The sequence below is a fragment of the Pholcus phalangioides genome, unplaced genomic scaffold (genome assembly GCF_987345545.1).
Source record: "Pholcus phalangioides strain wild (caught in Gottingen) unplaced genomic scaffold, Ppha-v1.0 ptg000011l_1, whole genome shotgun sequence".
In the NCBI taxonomy this organism is placed as follows: Eukaryota; Metazoa; Arthropoda; class Arachnida; order Araneae; family Pholcidae; genus Pholcus; species Pholcus phalangioides.
This window is the reverse complement of record NW_028301604.1, coordinates 15,915,814-15,937,963: the sequence shown is the minus strand read 5'-3', so window position 1 is coordinate 15,937,963 and position 22,150 is coordinate 15,915,814. Positions and strand designations below refer to the sequence as shown.

At 34.5% G+C, this 22,150-nt stretch overlaps 1 protein-coding gene across 1 annotated transcript in view; it reads left to right on the top strand.

Annotated features, from left to right (window-relative positions):
- The window catches only part of LOC149080122 (pfs47 receptor-like), a 41,800-nt gene that overhangs the window by 15,502 nt on the left and 4,148 nt on the right, over positions 1-22,150 (top strand). Inside the window, exon 4 of the mRNA XM_089238610.1 lies at positions 21,085-21,351. Within this exon, the coding sequence (XP_089094736.1) occupies positions 21,085-21,351 (267 nt within the window). The remainder of the gene's footprint in view (positions 1-21,084; positions 21,352-22,150) is intronic.

Here is a 22,150-nt window from a genome sequence, read left to right as displayed (position 1 = left end):
GAAAAACGAGGAAAAAGCTTTAGACAATTGAAATAAAAGACAGTTCACATGCTCTTTTCTAATATGTAAAAAAATGCATGCATGTAATTTTAAATCAAGATGAGGTCTGAATAAAAGTTAATGGTCACATAAGCATACAAGAAAATAAAATCTGTTTCGATTTGAAAAATTTAATTAATTGAATCAGGTTCACCGAAGTGTGATGAATTAACCATCTGGTTTCGTGTATATTTGAGTATACACGGTAAATACATGGTCAACAAACCCATTTTATACCAATTTCTTCTCTCAATTTTTTTGGTATTTTAAAAAATACATCTTTTATTGTCATTTCTATCCGAAATACAAATACAACGCCACAACAGGCAAATTGCCCAACGAGGTGGCTGACTTAAGAACATCATGGATCCCCGAGCCCCTACCTACTACTGCTACACCACACATGCACCCCCCCCCCGCGAAACCCCCCAACGAATCGGTACATGCGGGAATGTGCGTGTACGTGTAGTGCAACCTGACGTAAAGTTTGTTTCTGTGTAATGCTTGTTATGTGTAGAGCTGTTATCTGCCCCCAGTTTTACTAACTATGAGTGAAGTGTTATGATTGAATGATTTACCGTTGTAGGACTGTTGCTCTCTGTGGCGAGACTTTTTAACGGGGAGATCGGCTCACATTTGCGCCTTGAAGTTGGGAACCACAGAAAACCAACTTCAGCCGACCACCACTGTGGGGTTCGAACCCGGATTCTCGCATCACGAGTCCGGCACTATAACCACTCGACCACCACAGCGGCAATAGGCATAATAACGGTCATATAGGCATAAGAGTGCAATACTTTTTCATCTAGAAAGAGTTGATTCCTTGTCGGTGTTATTTTTTGAGAGCTGCTGAAATTTTACGGATTCAGAGATTTATGAAATCGCATTAAATTGAGAAAATTAAAATGAAATTCAAGATAACAGCTATTGAACTTTGTTAAATGAAATATTATCTGTTTATTGATGACAATAAAATGCGCGCAAACTATATATTACCCAACCATTTTTTTGCTAACTAAAAAATCCACGCTAATAAATTAAATTGCTGTATGGATGTTTTTTGTTTCAATTAAAAATATGTTAACAGCACCAATTTACACCCGTTTTTGTAAAAAAAACCGATTTTTTTTCAACACTTTTTTAATGGGGGGGGGGGGGTGAAGCATAGAGGGTTAAAATACAGAGTATATATATTTTCTGCAGTATTATACTGTTGCGTAAACGGTCAAGCATCAGTGACTGGTAAAATGGACCAGTAGAATGGGCTCTATTTGGACAATACCTAGCTGATAAAATTTGAGCTATTGCACTAATTGATTCATCACTCGTTGATCAAATGTATCTGGGTAAGTTATTGGGAAAACGTTATGCTAATGCAAGAATAAGCGAAGTAACGTCGTATCTAGGAAATATATAGGAGAAAAAAATTTATTTAAAAAATTTGAAGTTTAATTAGTATAAATAAATTTCATTGATGAGGCAAAGTCTGAGACATGTTTCACTTCAAAATGAACATCCTGCAAAATTTTAGAGAAGTCAAATAATAAAGTGTTCGAACGGAATCAGACTGTTTAAAATGCCACCGGATCATGGCTCCATTGAATTTTACGTTCATCCATTCATGTGAATAATTTTCTACATTTTTCGTTGTAAAATACCATAAAATGACTTGATATAGGAGGAACTTATAATCAACCATACATACACACAGATTACAGTGAACACGAAAATGAAATTGGTAATGAATTTGTATCTGCTACATTCCATGACTAAAAGATCATAGTATATGACATTTATGATGACCATAAACTTTCCAGACACAAACCAGAAAATCGATATTCGAGGTACAGTATATGTATATATACTGCACATGTCATCGAAATTGCAGTTATAATTATCCTTAGAAAATGCCAATATGTATTAATACATAGGGTACTGATAAACGACATTATGTACTTTCAACCTATTTCTTATATACGGCGTTATATTTGAGTTAGTGGAATTAAATTCTATGATGTTTCTTTTTGTGGTTTAGTTTGAATAGAGTGATATATACTAATAAAAGTAAGCACGCATCGTTGCGATAGTATTTATGATGTTGATAAGCATTCAATTAGAATATATTACGTGAAACTTGTGCATCTATAGTTAACTAATTCTACGCTAATTGCTAAAAATCACTTAAATCATTATCGCTTAAGCAAAGTAAAAATTTCGTCGTTGTTTGCATCGTATAAAAAAAGTAACAACGATTTTGCCGGTTTTCCAACGAGATAGCAATGAAAATTTTTTCTAAATCTGCTGACAAACACGCAATGATAATACATGATAAATATAAAATCATGGGAAATTTGATATAATACATTGAGAATGGGCCAAAATCTTTTCAGTTCGGAATCTCGTAACCTATATGTATGAAACGGTTGACGTATATTCCATTATTGAAACAGTCATTTCATATCCCATTTTCAGTTTTATGGAATCGAATCGTGATTTTCATAATCAATCACTTCACATTTTGAAAGTTTTATTATGGATTTTGAAATTTATGCATCATCGAAACATAAAAGCAAATACAAAATATAACATCGTTTTCACAGCAAAGAGATATACGAAGAGAATTGTTCTATCTTTTAGTTCATGGTCCCAAATATCCTCCCACATTATAATCTTTAAAAAAAAAACATTTATGGACATCCACAAAAGCAGGCTGAAAGATCTCTCTCCCTGATCAATCTAATTACTTTTTATTAGGGCTGGTCTGATTAGTCGATTCATCGGGACTGGTTAATCAATATTGTTAATCCAAGTAAAAATTTTAGTTGAGTTAGTCGACTCGATCAATCCGATTAAAATTCGATTAAAATTTTTATTAAAAGTTTGTAAATCAACTTGATTTGTTTGACAAAACCAATTAGATATTTTACTAATTATGTTCTTTAACCCTTTATATACGACATTATGAAAAGTAGAATAAGAAGAAAATTTTATAATAAATTAAAATAGAAGTATAAATGTAATGATAATAATAAATAGTTATCATGTAAATTATTTTGTAGGTCATTTTAGTTCTAATTAAATACAAGGACAAACAAAAGCAATGTTTTTGAAACAATTAGTTAGTTCAAAACAAATTATCTAACCTGGTACTTTTTAAAGTACCGTCAGCATGGTCCCTACATCCTGAAGAAGGGTCTCTAGGCTGGGATCTTCTGCGGGTCCTCCGGTCAAACTTTTCACGAGCCCTTCTATAGTTAATTTATAGCGTGAAAAAGCAAAAAATGATGAGAATTGGCTAGAGCCCTGTCTGCCCCGCCCTTGTGGGGGGGCCATGATCTCCGGGATATAAGGGGTTAAAATAACATTTTGGATAAGTGACCACATATTTGAAAATATTTTAATCAATATTTTGATCAAATTTTTCGGCAAAACTATAAGTCGATTTAACAAAAACTGATGATTTTAGTTTTAAAAGGAGTTTGATGATAATTTCAGAAAATAAGGCAAAATTTATTGTCTCCACTGTAAACAGCAGTTTTCGTATATTCGGAGATGCATCAACTTCTCTTTCCCAAGTACCATCTGAGGAAGTTTCTAGAAAAACAAGCAACAGCATGATCGAAAATAGTTTCGAAATCAGTGACTTCCCTAAAATAACCGATTTTCTAAACAAAAACAAACAAAACACGACAATATCCAAGTGGAGAAATTCCGGGGTTTGACAAATATGATCAGCTTATTGAATTACTCCAAACAGGCAGCTTTTTTTACTTTCTTAATCTATTCCTATATTTGTTTACAGCTAGCGAATAGGTGAATGAAATGAACAATATATATTTTTGTAGCATCAATTTACATTATATAGTTACGAAAAATATTTTATTAAAATTCGATTAGCCGATTAAATTTTTTTAATCGGGAAATATCGAGTTTCACGCAATTGCCGATAGGTAACGCTCTTCCTTCGGCCGCCACTTCAGTGTTTGTCATGATGGCGACTGCACAACAGAAATCGTTTTGTGTTCTGTCGAAGAAGTGTGCGAGTCCGTAACAACTGTTCATCGTGCAATACCCTGGTGTTGAACTTCCTACCGCTCAGAGCATTAGGCGATGGTTTAAACAATTCCGAGATACTGGTTGTCTGTGTAAAGGGAAATTCCCTGGCCGTCTCCGCATGTCAGACGAAAATGTGGAGCGCATCCGACAGTTTCGCATGTGCAATCCACAGAAATCCACTCGCAGTGGATGCAAATATATTTGCAAAAGTTTGGGACGAATTTGACTACGGTATAGACATATGCCGTGCATATTGAGCACCTTTAATTTGATTTGTAAAAAAAAAACCCTTTGATTAGAAATGTAATATAAAATTAATCTTAAGTGTCTATGTGTGTGTCCAATATTTTTCGTAACATACGCATTTCAAATCGGGTGATTCTTTTTGAAACACCCTGTATTATGCAATTAGATGAAATGTTTTTTAACCACTCTCCTGTGATGGGGGTTTTAAATTTTTTTCTGCACAAAAAATGTCAGGTTTTTTTATTTTTCATTCTATTCATATGTAGTATATGACTAGGAATAGCAGACAAGTACAAAAAATCGTACTTGAGTTTTTTAACTCAAAAATTTTATATAAAATCACTTATTCACTATTCACTTATTAACTTTTTTTTTAATTAATTTTTTTTTCAAAAGCTCTTATTTGATTTTTTTGGTATGGAATATAAATAATCTAGTTTTTAGATAAATTATGTAACACTGAACTAGATTATGTGCTTATGTAATTAGATTACAAGATTATGTATTATTGGGAATACGTGAAGATCACGTTGTTAAAAATAAAAAAATTAATTAATATCATTACATTGCTGTTGCATGAAGCCAGCAATGTTCACTTTCCGTCAGCGCCCTCTAGGGGCAAAGATTACGATGCCCATGCTAGGCCATCTATAGCAGAAGGCCTCCACGCAAAGTTCGTGACGTCACTGAAGTAGGCCATTTCACGTATAGTTATTGGATATACTGCAAAAAGAGGTAAAGATATCGCATGCGTCGGCCTGCTATATCCAATGGCTACACAGGTGAAATGGCCTACTTCAGTGGCGTCACGAGCTTCGCGTTCCGGCCTTCTGCTATAGATGATGTTGGCTAGGCACGGGCAAGTCAATTTCGGGAAGAAGCTTATGCCCGTGTCAGACACGGGCAAGTCAAGGAAGTGGTTAAAGTCATTTTTTAAAAGCCGACTTTAGGGGTCGTGACACCTTTTAAAAATCAGTACCGTATAGAAAAAATTATATTTCGTACATTGATCTTGAAATTGTATCTGGTTTTTTTTAATATCGGGCAGCATGCGTATATGATACGTTTGAAAAAAACGCTAAATTTGACATGTCGAGGCCGTATTACTTTTTTTATCGTTTTTTTTTTTTTTTGTACATGAAAGTGTCCTTCCAATTCGTTCCGCCTTCTATTTCAGTCAATAGCTTTCATACGATAACTTTTATCTGGAATTTTTTAACCTTTATCCGTCCGAAGACACACTTACACAATGTCAAGAAAACGTTGTCAGACTCACGTACGTGTCACCTTTACTTCCTCGAATTTTTTTTATTATAGTGTAAATGGGAAAAAAAACCCGAGAATAGATAAGAGATTTTTATTATTTTTTTCATTCCGAAGTATCGGTTATTATGATGAAGAGTAAGGGGAAATCTACTCGTTTTATATATATAAAAAAAACTGGTGATTTTTATAGGTCTGTGTGAAAGTTTTCAATTAATCTTTCGATTGATGGGTGTTTCTAAACCTGATGCTGATTTATTGCGTTTTTAAACATTTGAATTGCTTAGCTAATAATTTAACTAATTGTATTAATTATTGGAGAGATGAAATTTCATTCGAAATTATCCGTATGACCATACAGGTCTGTGTGCCATTAAAATCTCAATCATCTTTCTCCATGTTTTTCGAGACTTTGGGCATCATAAATAATTAGTTTTATATACAAATATTTTACAGCATTTTTATTTTCTCTGCCCTGTTTTCTTTTTGTTATCATCAAAAAATTATATCAAATATAAGTATTTAGATGTTTTTAGTATAACCATCAGAGAGTTGCGAGCTTAGTTATTTTCCAACTAAATTTAACCTTCTTTTACCTGTGCGGAAAATTCATCGCCAACAATTCACCGAAAGAAAAATTCACCTTGCAATTCACCGTTTGGAAAATTAATCGACAAAGTGGCATAGCGAGTGAGTGCATGAGCAGGTGAGTGAGCTAGTAAGAGAGTAATGAGCCAGAGTGAGTGAGCTAGTAAGAGAGTAATGAGCCAGAGTGAGTGAGCTAGTAAGAGAGTAATGAGCCAGAGTGAGTGAGCTAGTAAGAGAGTAATGAGCCAGAGTGAGTGAGCTAGTAAGAGAGTAATGAGCCAGAGTGAGTGAGCTAGTAAGAGAGTAATGAGCCAGAGTGTGTGAGCGAGAGCAGATGAGCAAATGAGTGAGTGAATGAGCAGGTGAGAAAATGATCGAATGTGTGAGTGAATCACTCATACGGTCACTCACTCAATCACTCAGTAACTCGCGGCCGTATTCCCCGACAGATTTTAACTGCAATCACAGGTTAAAGGATTAGAGATCGAAACGATTTGTTAAATTCGGGATTTTAAATCCTTTAACCTTCGATAGCAGTTAAACTCTGTCGGTGAAAAAATACGGCCGTTACTCGTTCACACATTCACTCACATGCTCAATCATTCACTCACTTTCTCAATTACTTACTCACTGGTGATAAACTGTTGTTGGTAAATTGTTTGTCGGTGAATTTTCCCAGCGGTGAAATGTGTTGGCTGAATTTTCCGTAAATCGTTTTATGGGTCGTCTAGTTGGAAAAAATACCCATATGGTTGTAAAAGAAAGCAAGTTTCAAAACTGTGATATCTAAAATTCTTTGTCTACTTAACTCACGATTTTAGTTGTTCTTATAAAAATTTCTAGTTGGTTAATTTTTGTACTGACGGCAACGCATACACCATGGGGGCGTTAAGTTGTTTTTTCCGTACCGTACATGATTGAGCCGGAAAGCGATTGATGATTAACCACGGGGTCAGATCCGATATACTAAAACGAGTCGGTTCGTCGAATAATTGTTTAACACTAGAACCACCACGCGGCCATTCCGACCGATTTTCAAACTTTGATCGCCATTTGCAATTCGGGCGCGGTAGCCCAGGTCGATAAGATACTCGCCTAAAGTACCAAAGGATGTTTAGAGGTGTCGCGAGTTCGATACCCGGTTCGTCCTTGTCAGAAAACTTTCCTGACACAGAGGTACAACAAAAAACGGTGACATTCCCGCGGAAAAAATTGCTACCTCAGGGAGTTCCCATCGAAGGGTTAGCGCACTAACCTCTCGATGAGTATAAAAAATGAGCCTGCCGTTCGGAATCACAATAAATTGTAGGTCCCGGTCTAATTAGCCGTCGTGTGCAGAAAATGACCGTGGTGCGACTCAAATGACCATTTGCAACTCTATTTTTGAGAATTTCCCTCCGTTTCTTTTCCAAATTCGTCGAAAGGAATCTTTTGGATCAAAAACAAAAGTTTTAAGTCATTCCGTCAATTTTTAAAAACTACTTTATACCTATAACTATCGAGTGGTCATTTTGACCGGTGTTGAAAATTTCGTTGCTTAAGTAACCAAATTTTAAATATGCTTTACGTTTTTTTAGGAGAAATAAAATTATTCATTTTCTCTTCCAAAAATAGGGTGAGGGAGACCGGGGCTGGTTGGCAACAGTTTGCAGTTTATTATTTTTGAAGACAAGTTATTTAAGGCTTAGTTATGACAATTTTGATTGTGTCTATGGAAATTATATATATCTACTCGGCTACATTACAGTATTCTTTTGATTCCTGAATACCTAACACTCAGAAGTTGAGAATGCTTAAAAGTCAAGTTTGGCCAACCATCCCTACTAGTGGGGTAGGTTGGCACACTACTTCCGTCACGAGAGAGAGGTAATAAACCAATGCCAAACGACATATTTTTTAATGTTTTACTTAGAAAAATATTTTCAAACATAGTAGAACGAATTAGTCATCAAACCGGCCATTAAAGCAGTCTCAGTGTTGTAAATTTGGTCTTTAAAATAGTCTTGGTATTTTCTCTTTAAACTAAATCGTTTGTTCTGTTTTAAAATGTTTTTACAACTTACACCTGCTAATGTAATATCACAAACGTAGGTATTTAAAACTTAAACAAAAAAAAAATCTTAGCTGGACATAGTCATTAGTAGGTAGGTTATGAAAAAATAGTGTTGAATGAGGTAACTAAGCAACTTTCAGCAATGTAACAATTACAACTACCTACTGTTAATCATAGCATTTCTCTCTCACCTCTCCAAAAAAAAAAGCCGACTCTCGCTGTTATTATTTCATCTGGAGCAAAGCCTTCATCAGTTGGGGTTGATTGGCACATGACCAACCTGCCCTCCTATGAGTTAGCCGACCAACCCCAAACAGGATTTTCAAATAAATGTGGCGGCAGTTGACCAGGCATCTCAAATTGTAAAACCTTATACACGAAAATCAAACGCTTGGTTACACATTTCAGCTGTGATAACGGGAATAACAATATCTCCCTATGTGTTTACCACAGAAAAGAAAAATTGAAATGCGAAAAATTTACTTTCCGAATCGAAAAACAAAACTTCTGGTACAGTTTCACCATCACAGCTGGGATCGCATTAAAAACAATTGTCTAGGGTTGGGCTGGTAGTGAAGGTCACGTGAGTCGACTCTAGCATCAATCAGAGGTTCCTGACGGAAACAAGAAGCTGATTGCCAACGTAGTCCTTACGCCAACCAGCCCCAGTCAACCCTACAGAATCGTTTACGTTTCGTTATATTTCAGACGTAAGCAAACATATAGGGTGTTTAAAAAAAAGGGTTAATTTCTAAAAGTTGGTAAAATGCATTGAAATAATCTATTTTTTGTCTTACAAATACTTGGTGCAAAATTGGGCGTAAAGGAGCCAGAATGCCCTTGAGGGTAAAGCCAAGGAGGTGCATCTTATTTTATTTTGGACAATATATTTTGCGGCCCCAAACCCACGTCGATGTGTCAAAGGGTCGACCGTGTGGGAGAAAAAGTGACCTTAGATCCAGTATTTTATCGTTTCCCATATTATTTTAGCTCATTATACAATTGCATGATAAGCAACAAAATGTTTGTTTCTTGTAACTACTTAAAAACAAAAATGACAAAATTGTGATGACAATACCTCATGTTCTTTCTGCTAGTAAATTGAGTATTAGCTTCAAACGTAAAAGTTTCTTGACTGCTCAAGCTGAGATGGGAGCAGAGTGGGGGGGGGGGGGGCATAGGTAGAGGAACCCTAAAGATTCAGGTCACTTGAGTCCTCAAGAATTTCTATGAAGAGTGCTCTCAATAATTCATAAACATACAAAGCAGTGCACGTATCCTTCACCGCGTGCTTTATTAAGTCCCTTAATGGCCATTCCGAGTAACCACTCATTGTTTTGCCTTATCGGAACCCCTGAGCAGGAGGAGGATGGTGTCACTAAGTCGTCGTGGAGTAACTTCTATTCCGAAATTTTGAAATCAATGAAAATTACGCAATATAAATTGGAAAAAAAAATCAACAACATTTTTTCACAGAGTTGGATAAATTGAGCATGCAAATAACTTCAACATATTTTTTATTTAGGCATTTTAAATTTCCAGTTCGTTGTAGCTGCTCAGTAACGAAATACCAGTAATAAAAGAATAGCACCATTTCCTATAAAAAAATTTAACACTTTTGACATATCTTTAGAAATAGCGTTACAATAAAACGGTTAATATTTGGAAAATACAGTATTGCAAACATCTCTATCATATCACTGAATCTCACCTGCGGAAAACAAACCGATGTTAGGAAACTATTATGAGCAGTATTTATTTGAAAAAATTTACAAACAAGAAGTGATTGAGCTTAAATAAACCTTCAAAAATATGAACTTATTCTGAAAATGCTTTGATTTTATGCATTTATATGCATTAATCCTAAAAAGGCTAGAATATGCAGATGAATATGCGCATACTATGCATTTGTATATAATCCGGGCTCTGATGATAAATATTGGACAATACTTTTAATAAGAAGGTCTTTAACATGATGAATGTTTTTCGTCTTGAAATGGTAACAGCGTAATCGACATTCATTTGTAGCCCAATTTTTTTCCATTTTAATGTTACAAGACCAAAAAATGTTGTAAAATATGTCGATATCTATTGTTATTTTCGTAATTATGGTTAAAAATTCGTTTTTTTTATTTTGATATGGAGAAATTTATGTTCTACTTCTCTTGATTTAAATTGTCTATATTAAATTACTTGATTAAAATGAAATTTTGCGGTTCACAGCGTTTAATGTGTCAGATATTTTTCAGTGTAATATTTGATTTTGATTTAATTTATGTATGTTTGTGATCCGATATCACGACTTAGAAACGCCACGGCTTTTTAAAAGCCGCAGCTTTGTATAAGCCACTCGTAATTTTTATTCAACAACTAAAAACGTACACTAATTGAAATAAAATTAAATGTTGTGCAATTAACTTACCGCGCTTAAAGTTTTCTTTAAGAAATTTTCAGTGTTACTCAACATTAGACATTACTAATGAGTAAAAATGCTTTAACTGGATTGAGAGGATTTATATGAAAAATAATTTTCACAGGAGAATTTCTTAAAATCATAAAGTAGAAAAAAAAGTTATTGTGCTGGCCGCGGCTTTGAATCGGCCACAACAGCTAGAAATTAACTTTTAAAGCTATAAAATCCTAGGCATTATTATGGGAAATTACGGTGTTCATTAGTTTTACAAGAGATGTAAAAAAAGAAAATAGAACTAACATCTTTTTCATGGCTTATAGTGTGCATCATAATTTTGATTTTTATCAAGAATCTATGCTATAATTTTTTTAAGGTATCCGACTACGTTTAAAACGTCATTTTAGAAGAAAATATCGATTTTTTTTATTTTCATTTTTTGTAATTCTTATAAACAGGCATTGTTCTATTTATATAACGCTTAGAACCGAAGTTACGCCCACTTTAGTGTTGCGTTTTTACGTACGAGCAATCGGAGAATAAAAACTTTAAACGCATTTTACGAAGAATGCTATTTGGACATTTTACATGATAAACTCATGTAAAATGAGATATTAAAATATGGTTTCTAAAAATTTATTGGAAGAACCATTACAAAATTTTAATATAATATTCTGCCATATATTTTTGAGGTTATGAACGAAAATCTGGGGTCTATCACATGTGTTTGTGTAATTAGTGTTTTATGCATGATATGTTAAATGAAGTTTCAAAAAATGCACACGTACATCAACAGATTTGAGTGCAACTTATGAGAATAACATACAATCCTTTAAGGTATCCGACTACGTTGAAAAAACGTCATTTTGGAAATAAATATAGATTTTTTATGAAAGCCCCATTTTTCCTGTGATTCCAAAACAGGCCTTGTTTTGTTAATATGACTTAAAATCGAAGTTACGTCGATTTTAGTGTTGCGTTTTTTACATACAAGTAATCTGGGAATAAAAACTTTGAATGCGTTTCACGAAAAATGCTATTTTTTTGACATTTTAGAGTTTTAAACATGATTTCTAAAAATATATATTCATCGTATCATTAGGAAATTTTAATTTAAAATTTTGCTACATATTGTTGAGGTTGTGAACCAAAACCTAAGGTCTATCGCATATACAGTATTAGTCTAATTACAGTGTTTTATAGACGATATGCGGAATGAAATCTCAAAATATTCACATGTAAGGAAAAGTGGCCACCAAATACCGTCTTCCCCGAAGCAAAATCGTTAATTCTGAAAATTTGTTTAGAATTAAAAATAATTTAAAAACTGATTTAAGTAACTCAACTCCTTACCTAATAGTGCTGCAAGGGTGATTGTACCAAACAATGTTTTTCTAACCAAAAAATAAATAAATAAAAAATAAATAAAATAAAAATAAATAAAATAAAAATAAATAAAATAAAAATAAATATAAAAATAAAAATAAATATAAAAATAAAAATAAATATATTTTTTTGGATTTTCATCAAAGGTGTTCCAACTCCGTCCCCCATCCAGTTATTATCTACACATTTATTTTTATTGGAAACTTGATTAAAACAGTGTTAAGATCTCTGTTAAGAATGAAAACATGTTTATATATTTTTATACATAAGTTAAGTCTATTATAAGTTTATGAGTAAATAAGTTACATGTAAATTATCAAGTCATCAAAACAGAAATCACAAAGTTTTTGAGTTTTGTTGACGATGAGAACACATCTTGTGGCACCACTTGAAGCATTTCGAACACTTTACCAGTTTTAATATATATCTATACTCATATTTCTTTGTTTCATTTTTAGAAGGTGATTGGTTGTGATGTGTGTGTGTGTGTGTGTGAGATAAATTCCAGGCTAATATTTATCTGCGATGTGATGAGGCTTTTCTTGGCCATTGATTAGAATAGTTTCTCTCTCCTTTTACGCTCTTCCGCCATTTTTTCTTTTCCACAGAGGATTTTAGAGATCTTTTATACGGGGACTTCTTGTCACCAAGAACGAGGACTCGGCTCTGAAAGATGTTAAGACTAGATGACTGGAACTTTCTTGATGTCTCTTGTATCATACATCAATCGAAATGAGTCTAAGTAGTCAGGAAAAAGAAATATTACAAGAAAAGTACATTATGAATGTTCTAAATCCGTCCCCTGGAGGGAAGAGGGTTTAAGAATTCAGTTATAGCAAAAATTGTGATTTTTCCTGACTAAACGACTACAGCTACACGACTATGACGATTGCAACACAATAATTAAGTAGTGATCTGTGATTATCAATCACTAACTGATGAAAAACGTACCGTAAGGCGTAAATATAACTGACGACTTCGCACTGTAACAAGTAATAACAAAAACATTTTTGAAAAATTAAAGCGTAAATGAAGAGAGCAAAGCTACTTCGTCACTGCAAGTAGTTAACTGAATGGTTCTGAAAAGTTTTCTGGTACTCTCGCAAGATAGCAGCTATGTGTTTGCAAATTAGAGAGGGGGACGAATTTTCTACAGGGAACAACTGCTTTTTGGTACTTAGATTAACAACAGATTTCTGGTACTTTCCTTTACATTAACAGATTTGAGTATAACTTATGAGCAAGCATACCATAAATTTTGCCATACCTTTAAATTTTGGTGTTCATAACCTGCATCATCACTAGTTAAATGTACTATGAAAATAACTAAACATTTCATTCACATAGGTTTTTTTCTTTCGCATTCGTGTTCCGAATATAAGGCCGGGATTACACTGTAAAAGTTTTGTAAAAGTGCTTTTATAAAACTTGAAAAATACAACTAATTAGCTGATCGATTACATTCGAGCAAATGCAACCGATAAGTTTATTGGTTGTGTTTTATAAAAGCACGTTTACAAAACTTTTATAGTATAATCCCGGCTTTACATGAATTTTGCTTAAAATTTGACATAAAAATGACTGTTTTTCATAGAAAATGACATAGGCAGTACCAAAATTTATTATTGTTTTCCCCGTTTTGAGATACTTTTATCGAAAAATGTTATTAGAATTAGCTCCAGTACCATTTTATAGAAAACTGCTCAGAAAGGTAGTCAGATACCTTAAGAAGTACAAATTTTTATAATCGCAGTATAATTTATCTAATTTATTATAGATCGATTTCGCCGGATCTTATCATATTTTGGCTGTGGGCGTAACCTTCCGTCATATGACACATACCCGTGGTTTTCCAAGGCTTATCAGGATCCCCGCTTCATTGATCTCGATCAATCATTTTATTCTTTTCGCCTTCCATTTATTGTATTACAAATGGTGAGATAGTTTGAAATAAACTGACAAGAACAAAGTCTGACACTGAGATATGGAGTATCGTTTACTTCCGTGAAACAAATCGAACTTTTTTTTGGTTCAACTGAAACACACTTTTCTTATCGTTTTTCCGGCTCAAAGGTGTTTCCTATCAATATCCTGTACACTCTTCGATTCAGAAAATGTAACTGGTTATATCATTATAAAAATGGCTTTCGTCATTTAATACAATTAACAAAAATAACACATCTTGAGATTTTTGATTCATCCAAAAGATTTCTAGATTCAGATCGACAGCTACAGAAAAAATCGCACTAATGATCCAAAAGGCAGTAGTTCTTAACCTGGTGTCATATGACCCCCTTGTGATCCTGGGTTATTAGGGGATCACGGGTAAAAATCAGATGAGAGGAGAGCCCCAAAAAATGTGGTGAAAGGCCAAAGAGCTGTGAAAAAAAACTTTCAAGTGAAATATGGTTGGAAAAAATGTGATTATTTTCAGTATCCAGCAGAGCTGTCCATAAAACCAGGGCCAACTTAATCCATGGGCCTATGTAGGCATGGGCTGGGTCAGGGGGGTCTTCAACCTTTTCGAGCACTGCCTATGCCCATCATTAAAATAAGAGCACCCTTTCGGTAAGTATGGCAAACGTATGCCTGAAATCAGCATAATTGTAATCCTTGAATGCAATTTTTATAGGGTGTTTAATTGAGACGTTGATCAAGTGCTCGCGAGCATGAAATCAGACACGAGCTTTGAGCACTCTTGGTGTTGCAGGGAGCACCATGGTGCTCGCGGGTAACAGATTGAAAACTCCTGGCCTTGGGTCTCATCCATGGGGGGGCCTACATGATGAGATGTAAGACTATGATTTTCGATTGTAAGTACATATGTAAATATGTAAGCTGTTACTTGAAGCTTAATACTGGGCCCCAGAACATCGCTTCGCTCAGGGACCCATGATGTTGGGACGACTATGCATAGAACAGCCACAAGAGGGAAGCTCAATGAATTCTAGCGCAGGGTTGGCACGAACCCATGGTCATGTATAGGGAGGGGCGAGATTTATTGTGTAGGTTCGTTGGAGATCATCTCAATAAAGACCTATTTTTCCCATATAATAATATCCCAAACTCTTGGAAGAGATGAAAACCCCCATTCTGAATCAGTGCATGGCTCATGGGTTCCAGAGATCGATATCATACATAAAATTTTTGTTCATTATAAATTTAGTTTTGATTAAATATAATTCAAAAAAGTAGAAATGGTCTCACTCAAGGATGAGGGTAAAAGGGCCTAAGATAAGACAAAAGTCACGAGAAGAAAATATGGTCCTAAGGGGGCCATGGGCTCAAGAAGATTGAGAAACACTGATCTACAGCAATATATTTTGGTATTTATTGCTTCAATGATGGAAAAATCGATATTATTATTCGTAAAAAAAAATTAAATTTGCAAATTGGTTCGTGGTTTTATTTAAAGATATACGTACTAAAATTTACTTCAATCGAAGAATGCATTTAAATTAAGTTTCACGTATAAGAAAAAAAAAAACTAAACGGTACGGGAATCTAAATAATGATGTTCCTTTTTTCTTCATTTCCTAGAGAGAAAAAGTAGTACTGTAAATTGTTCCACTCCGGTGGGGTTGACATGTTGATATACGAGTAAATAACTTACTGGAAGAGAATGTCCGAGAGCAAAATACACTACCAAAGCTCAGCCGAAACAATAAAATGCTGGCCACCATGATTTATCGAGAGGAGAATGAGCTTTGCACAAGCGAAACTAAATAATGCAGACAAGTGTTTGTATCGTCGTGATTAAGCCCTTCATGACCATTTTCCGGTTGCCCAGTGAGTTTCGCTCATCAAATCTCCACTGTGGGTTTAAATTCTTCGTTCGAAATCGAATTTAATCCCAGGCCTAGTCTGATGAAATGACCATGGTATAGTGAAATGAACCATAATTTTTGTAGCGATTTTATTAAAGTTCAGATGTTATTCACATAACGGCAGTACGTACAGGGTGAGCATAAATTAAGTTTGACTTATCTTCAGCTTTAACAAATAGTAGGATCGATACTGAAATTTGTACACGTATGGATTCACTCAACGATTCTGTAATAGTTACAAAATCATCCGATGGACGATGTTTTACGCCAGTAAGTTTGCATCCCAATTTAATCTAGGACGTCATTATTTTTCAAAGAAATTACTGCCAGAGTGGTCTTTAGAGATATTCTTTGACTATGGATAGATATTTTGACATGTTCTAAAACTTGTTTATACCCAAACTATAACAAAGACAATGTCTGAATTCCAACTCTTTCGTGTAAGAAGTCAGACATTTTTTTTTGACGAATTTTGATATTTCGTGAGTTCAGTTAAAATTCTACAAGGTGATTCTAAATTCATGGGACAAACTTTAAAAAATGATATAAGACTCCTAAACAAGCAGTTTTGGTCATAGAATGTATGGTCGAATCGCAATAGCAAAGGTGGGAGAGAGTGCACAACAGCACTTCACCCAAAAGTAAATGTCAGATATTTCTGACGGATTTGCTGCAATATACGTACAATCAACCATTCGAGGGTGTAGAAGGTTGTAACGTGGTTGGCTTTCTCACACATGGTGCAACCTGGGTAGATAATGCAGTAATGCAAATTCTTCCGCAAGTCATTTTACCTCTTGATCATTGTTTGACGCAGCATAACCTTGATGGTCCTTGCACCAATAAAAACAAAATCAAATTCGAAAGTACATATACACCCTTGAATGGTTGATAGCACATATCGCAGCAAATCCTTCGGAAAAATATATTTGTTTTTGGTGAAATGCTGTTGAGCACTCTCTAAAAACATCTTCTATCACCGTTGCTATTGCAATTCGACCACACATTCTATGATCAAAGATGTTTGTTTAGGTGTCTTACATCACCTCTAAAAGTTTGCCTCATGAATTTAGAATCACCCTATACAAAGTAACATCGTTTAATTCAAGTATTTTTTGCTACACATAGTGAATTTGCTGAAAATTCGTTAAAATGTGTACACACACAGATGGACAACCAAATTTATGGTAAATTTCAGCCATTAGTCATGACATGCGAGTATAGTGAGTGTCTGTTGTGGAGATAGGTCTGAATTATTGCTTCACTAAGAGAAATTTCAATTATATATTTTCTTGCGTAATATCCATGTGACATGTAATTTAGTTGAGATATATAGAAAGGGGGAAAACACTTCAAACATTCTTCGTGAATGAATGATGCCATCTACGTTATACGATAATTAATTGTCAAAGAATGACCTAATTAAAGTCAAATAGTCATTAGACATGATGAATACCAACCTAATAATTGATATGACAGACAATATTTGATTTGAAATGTGTATGCGTAGCGCAAAGAGCGCCAGTAACTGAAATACTGTACGGGAATTGCGTTTTCATACAGGATATCGGGAAATATATTAAGTTAAATACGAGTTTCCAGCGGCAAATATCACTCTTTCAGGAAAAAAGCTGTAGATGCATTTGCACAATTGCACTAATTCGTAGTCGCGCCAGTAAAATTGAATTAGTGGTATCCAAAACGTCAGACACTGGCATTCTTCTATCAGTTGTAAGCAAATCAGAAATGACCTGATTGAAAGCAAATAACCTTCAATATGAAATAAACACACGTGAGACTGGTTAAAAAGTGATTATTCGTAATATTCGACAGAGAATACTGAATTTATAAAAGTGAATATACAGGGTGTCCTGTAAGTCCTAATTCGGCCTTTATCTCATCAACCTGTCTTCGTAGAGGTATGGTTATGGCTAAAATAATTCTCAAAATGTGTTCGCAAATCACTCTGTACCAGTTTCGGGAGTGAAAATACAGTGTGTCACATAAAATAAAATAAAATCTGAATTTTTATACAATCCCCTAACTTCCAGTTAGGAAGTTTTTGCCCTGTCTCTCCTGAGGCCAACAAAATAAATTTCATGTTTCAAACTGCAATATTCGATGAGATATTTGAATTAAAAACAGGTTGGGAAAGAACAATATAAACTAACGAAGACGCTCCTTTCCCTCAGTTATGCTGTTCTTTCCCAACTTTTCTTCGTTTTTTGAATTCAAATATCACAGAGAATATTTCACTTATAAACATGGATTTTTTTGTTAGACTCAATAGAAACAGAGCAAGAACTTTCCAATTGAAAGTTGGAAGAACGGGGCTGTATAAAAATTTAGATTTTTATTTTATGACACACTGTATTTTCACTCTCGGAACTGGTGCAGAGTGATTTCTGAACACACTTTGAACATTTTTTAAATTAGAACCGCACATTGCGACGAATGGTTGATGAAATAAAAGCCCCAAATTAGGATTTTCAGGTCACCGTGTATAAATATAAATATAGGAAGAGCGGGGATTTTTTTTATGAAATACCATTTTTATTTTTTGATTGTACCAATTCAAAAAGATAATAGGTACCTGAAACTGAAATTTCATAAAATTTCGATTTTTGTTATTGCATTGGCAAATATTTGGTATTTTAAAAATAAATACCATATCTCTGAAAAAAATGTTATCAGAAGGGTAGTATGAAATAGTCGGGTAATATGGAATACAGAGTTCAAAATGAAGGAAAAAAACCACAAAAACTTATCAAAAAAAGAACAATAAACTATAACACATAGTCTCCCAAACTTTTTGTTCCATCGCCCCCTTCATCAGAAATTTTTTCCTCTCATCGCCCCCCCCCCAACTCAAGTAAACCCATAGGATCCTATGTTAAATCAGTAGGTTCTATCGCCCCCTTGGACCATTCCATCGCCCACCAGGGGGCGATATTGCTCACTTTGGGAAACACTGCTATAACAATAAAAAATAAAAAAAATTCTGTAGATGTTGGTGGTGGTAGTTCATTTACAAAAGTCACAGATGAAAAGAAAATCCTCCTTCTTTGCTCCATAACAGTAAAGGTGGGCTCCACAGGGAACAGAACACATATTCCCAGACATCTCCTTTCATATCTTCAGAAAACTTCCCATCTAAAATAGATGATACAAAGCCCAACTAAGATGACATTCGTACTACTCCATATAATTTGACATACCATCTTTGAAAAAATTGTGTTCCATCTAACCGGAAAGAATCGCCTGCTAAAAAAAACGGACACAATATAATGAAACACAACTCGGGTGATGTATAATACCTTCAGCTTTACATTATTTGAAACTATTCCAGTAATTAACGACAACCTTTGAAAATTTATCTGAGTGAATTTCTGGAAATTCAAAAACAAATCTTGTCTCATAACAGATGTAATGATAGTGACAGAGCGTCACACTCACTGTAGACTAGAGCATCGTGGGAGCATTTTGAAGTAGTTTATTACTGTTCCATACTTGACAGTCATATTCGAAGGCGGAGTAAATCCGATATAACATTTTACCCGACCATTTCATATACAGGGGGTTTCAAAAAAAAAAAAAACATCGCCGAAATGAAAGAGCAATTCAGGCATACGATAGCAATCCAAAATCATGTCAAGACACAATGAAATTATATCATTATCATCGGCTTTGTTCATAATGATAACAAAACAATTTCTTAAAAAATGCGGGCCACGAGCCTGGTGCCCAGACCGGAAGACGTATTAACATCCGTAGGATATCATCGGATTTGTCTTAAAAATGCCTATCAGAGGACACCATTATCTTACTCGCGTTCCGAACCTCTCGAGATATAGTGTAAAACAATTTAGTAAAGAAAGCTTATGATCCACTTTCGTAAAGAAAGTGGATCATAAGCCTGCTGCCCAGACCGAAAGATGTGTTAAAAATTAGCCAGATATCATTTGCTTTGTGTTACGGAGATCTACTCGCAGACGTCAAAAATACTGAGATATATTTTTAATACTTCTTCAATATAAGCGTTTAAAGCATTTCGTCACGTAACTTTTCGTAAATGCACCCAGTATCGTCATATGATTTAAAAGACGTATTCACGTCAAAAAAATATAGTCTTCTTGTTTCACAGAATATACATTTCTTTGGAATTCACGTATTCCCATTTCGACTTGCGTTGCTTACGTTTTCCGATTTAGCGGAAAACAATTTGTTACGAATCAGGGCAGCTTTCCCGGATGAAAATAGATATTAAAACCGGAGTGATACCATTGAATGCAACCTTTGCAATGTGCATCTGATGATACCATTACTTTTGACTTGCGTTGGCTACTTTCTGAGATATCAGCGTTTAAGGAATTTCGTCACTCAACTTTTGCGAAAGCTTCCAGTGTCAAGTAATTTAAAAGACGCATTCACGTGAAATATCGTTAAATCAAGGAATTTTTTGAGTTTGAGTTCGCTATATCGGGGTCCGACTGTAGTTAAAAATCATTTTATCGAGAGAGATTTTGAAGCGAGTTCTGAATAACTGCTCAAATACTTCCATGATCAAGCCAGACTTGTCGAAAGTTAATGCGCTAACTACATGATTGTCACGAGGCAGAGATTTAGCAGCTCATGCTTAGTCGGCAGACAAATAGTACATTCTGTTTCTAATTAATATGTGCATTTTACTCCATGAATTTCACCATGAAACATGCCAGTAAAATAGGTCTACATTGATTTTTCACGAGTTCTCGTTGATTTTGAGCAAAACACGGGGGTGATTCTACCACAGAGGAAATGGTTTCGAAAGTCAGGGCGACGTGAAAAAAGAATTGCGGGAAATCTCCACGGACACATGAAAATAAAAAAAAAAATGAAACTGATAAAACAGTAGCAACAGAGGAAATAGCAATGACATGGGAAAAAAAGACAATCGAAAGAATCAGGCTGAATAATGTAGTCGTAGAAAAAAAAAACATTCGTGGAATAGCGTCTAAATGTGAAATATTTGTTGAATGTAGGGAAGGTTATTGAAATGCGAAGAGATGTTGCTCAACGGAACGCGTGGTTTGAAAAACACGCGTAACAATCACGGGGGAAAATATCAAACTAACCTAGTCAACAAGTTATTTCACCAGCAGCTGGAAAAGAGTAGTAATATTTGTTCTTAGTGTGTGCCTGCTAAAAGCTCCGTGTGCGCGCAGCTTTCAGATGAGTTCACAGTTCAGGTCTATATTTTCTATTGCATTCATTTCGTGTGATCCGCCTCTTTTCTAAGCAACACACTCACACACCTACTCCTTTCGCAAACACGTACGGTAAAGATAACCACCGACTTTACTTTTCTTATCTGATAACTCAGTGGCTTTATATCGACCTAACAACCAGGGGTTTTGGCTACTTAGGGAGATTTTCTAAATTTTGCTTCTTGTGTGAAAACCTTCATACGCCAAAAGCTAAGGAAAACATGTCTCAGTGTGGTCGTAAGTAAATTTTTTGTTTTTTATTTAAATGTTTAAAACTTTCCTATAACAATATAACTTACCTGTGAAATAAAATTCACTGTGTCATCTGATGGACGGACGGTTAACAAACCGGTCTACGTTTAATTAGGTTCTGGGTTTGATACCTAGCTACTAAGCAAATGTTCAAGCTGTTCGTTTGGAATTGGCTTGAATCAGGCTCGTTTTTACAGCAAAAGTGATCATTGTGGAGCAAAAAATATTTTTTTCCCCTTAGAAATATTTTATACATTCATTAACTCTGTCGAACTCAGAAATATGTGATTGCGTGCATATACATATAAGCATCTGATATCCTATCTTGTAATTATCCTGAAAATTTTAAACTCTGATTCAACTTGGGTGTGAGTAATATTTTGCGTAGATTATAATATCATTTCGGCTAGTTCTTTAAGAGTTATTACAAAAATTCTGAGAGTTATTACAAAAATTCTGAGAGTTATTACAAAAATTCTGAGAGTTATTACAAAAATTCTGAGAGTTATTACAAAAATTCAAAACGAATTATAGTCAACAATTTTCGTATACAATTATAATTTTATATAAATATATTCTCGTGCTATATAAAAGTTTTACTCGTCTTGTTATTTTATTGAATTCAATTTCAAAGTTTGCCTGCAATTTGGCCCCCAGTCAAACATTTTTCAGCTATTTAAAAATTTGGAGACCTCTCTCTATTTTAACAAAAGAAATTTCCTCCGTAACAATTCGCTGAGATATCGTTGATTAAAATTCTTGATTTTTGCCCCTTTCCATTGCA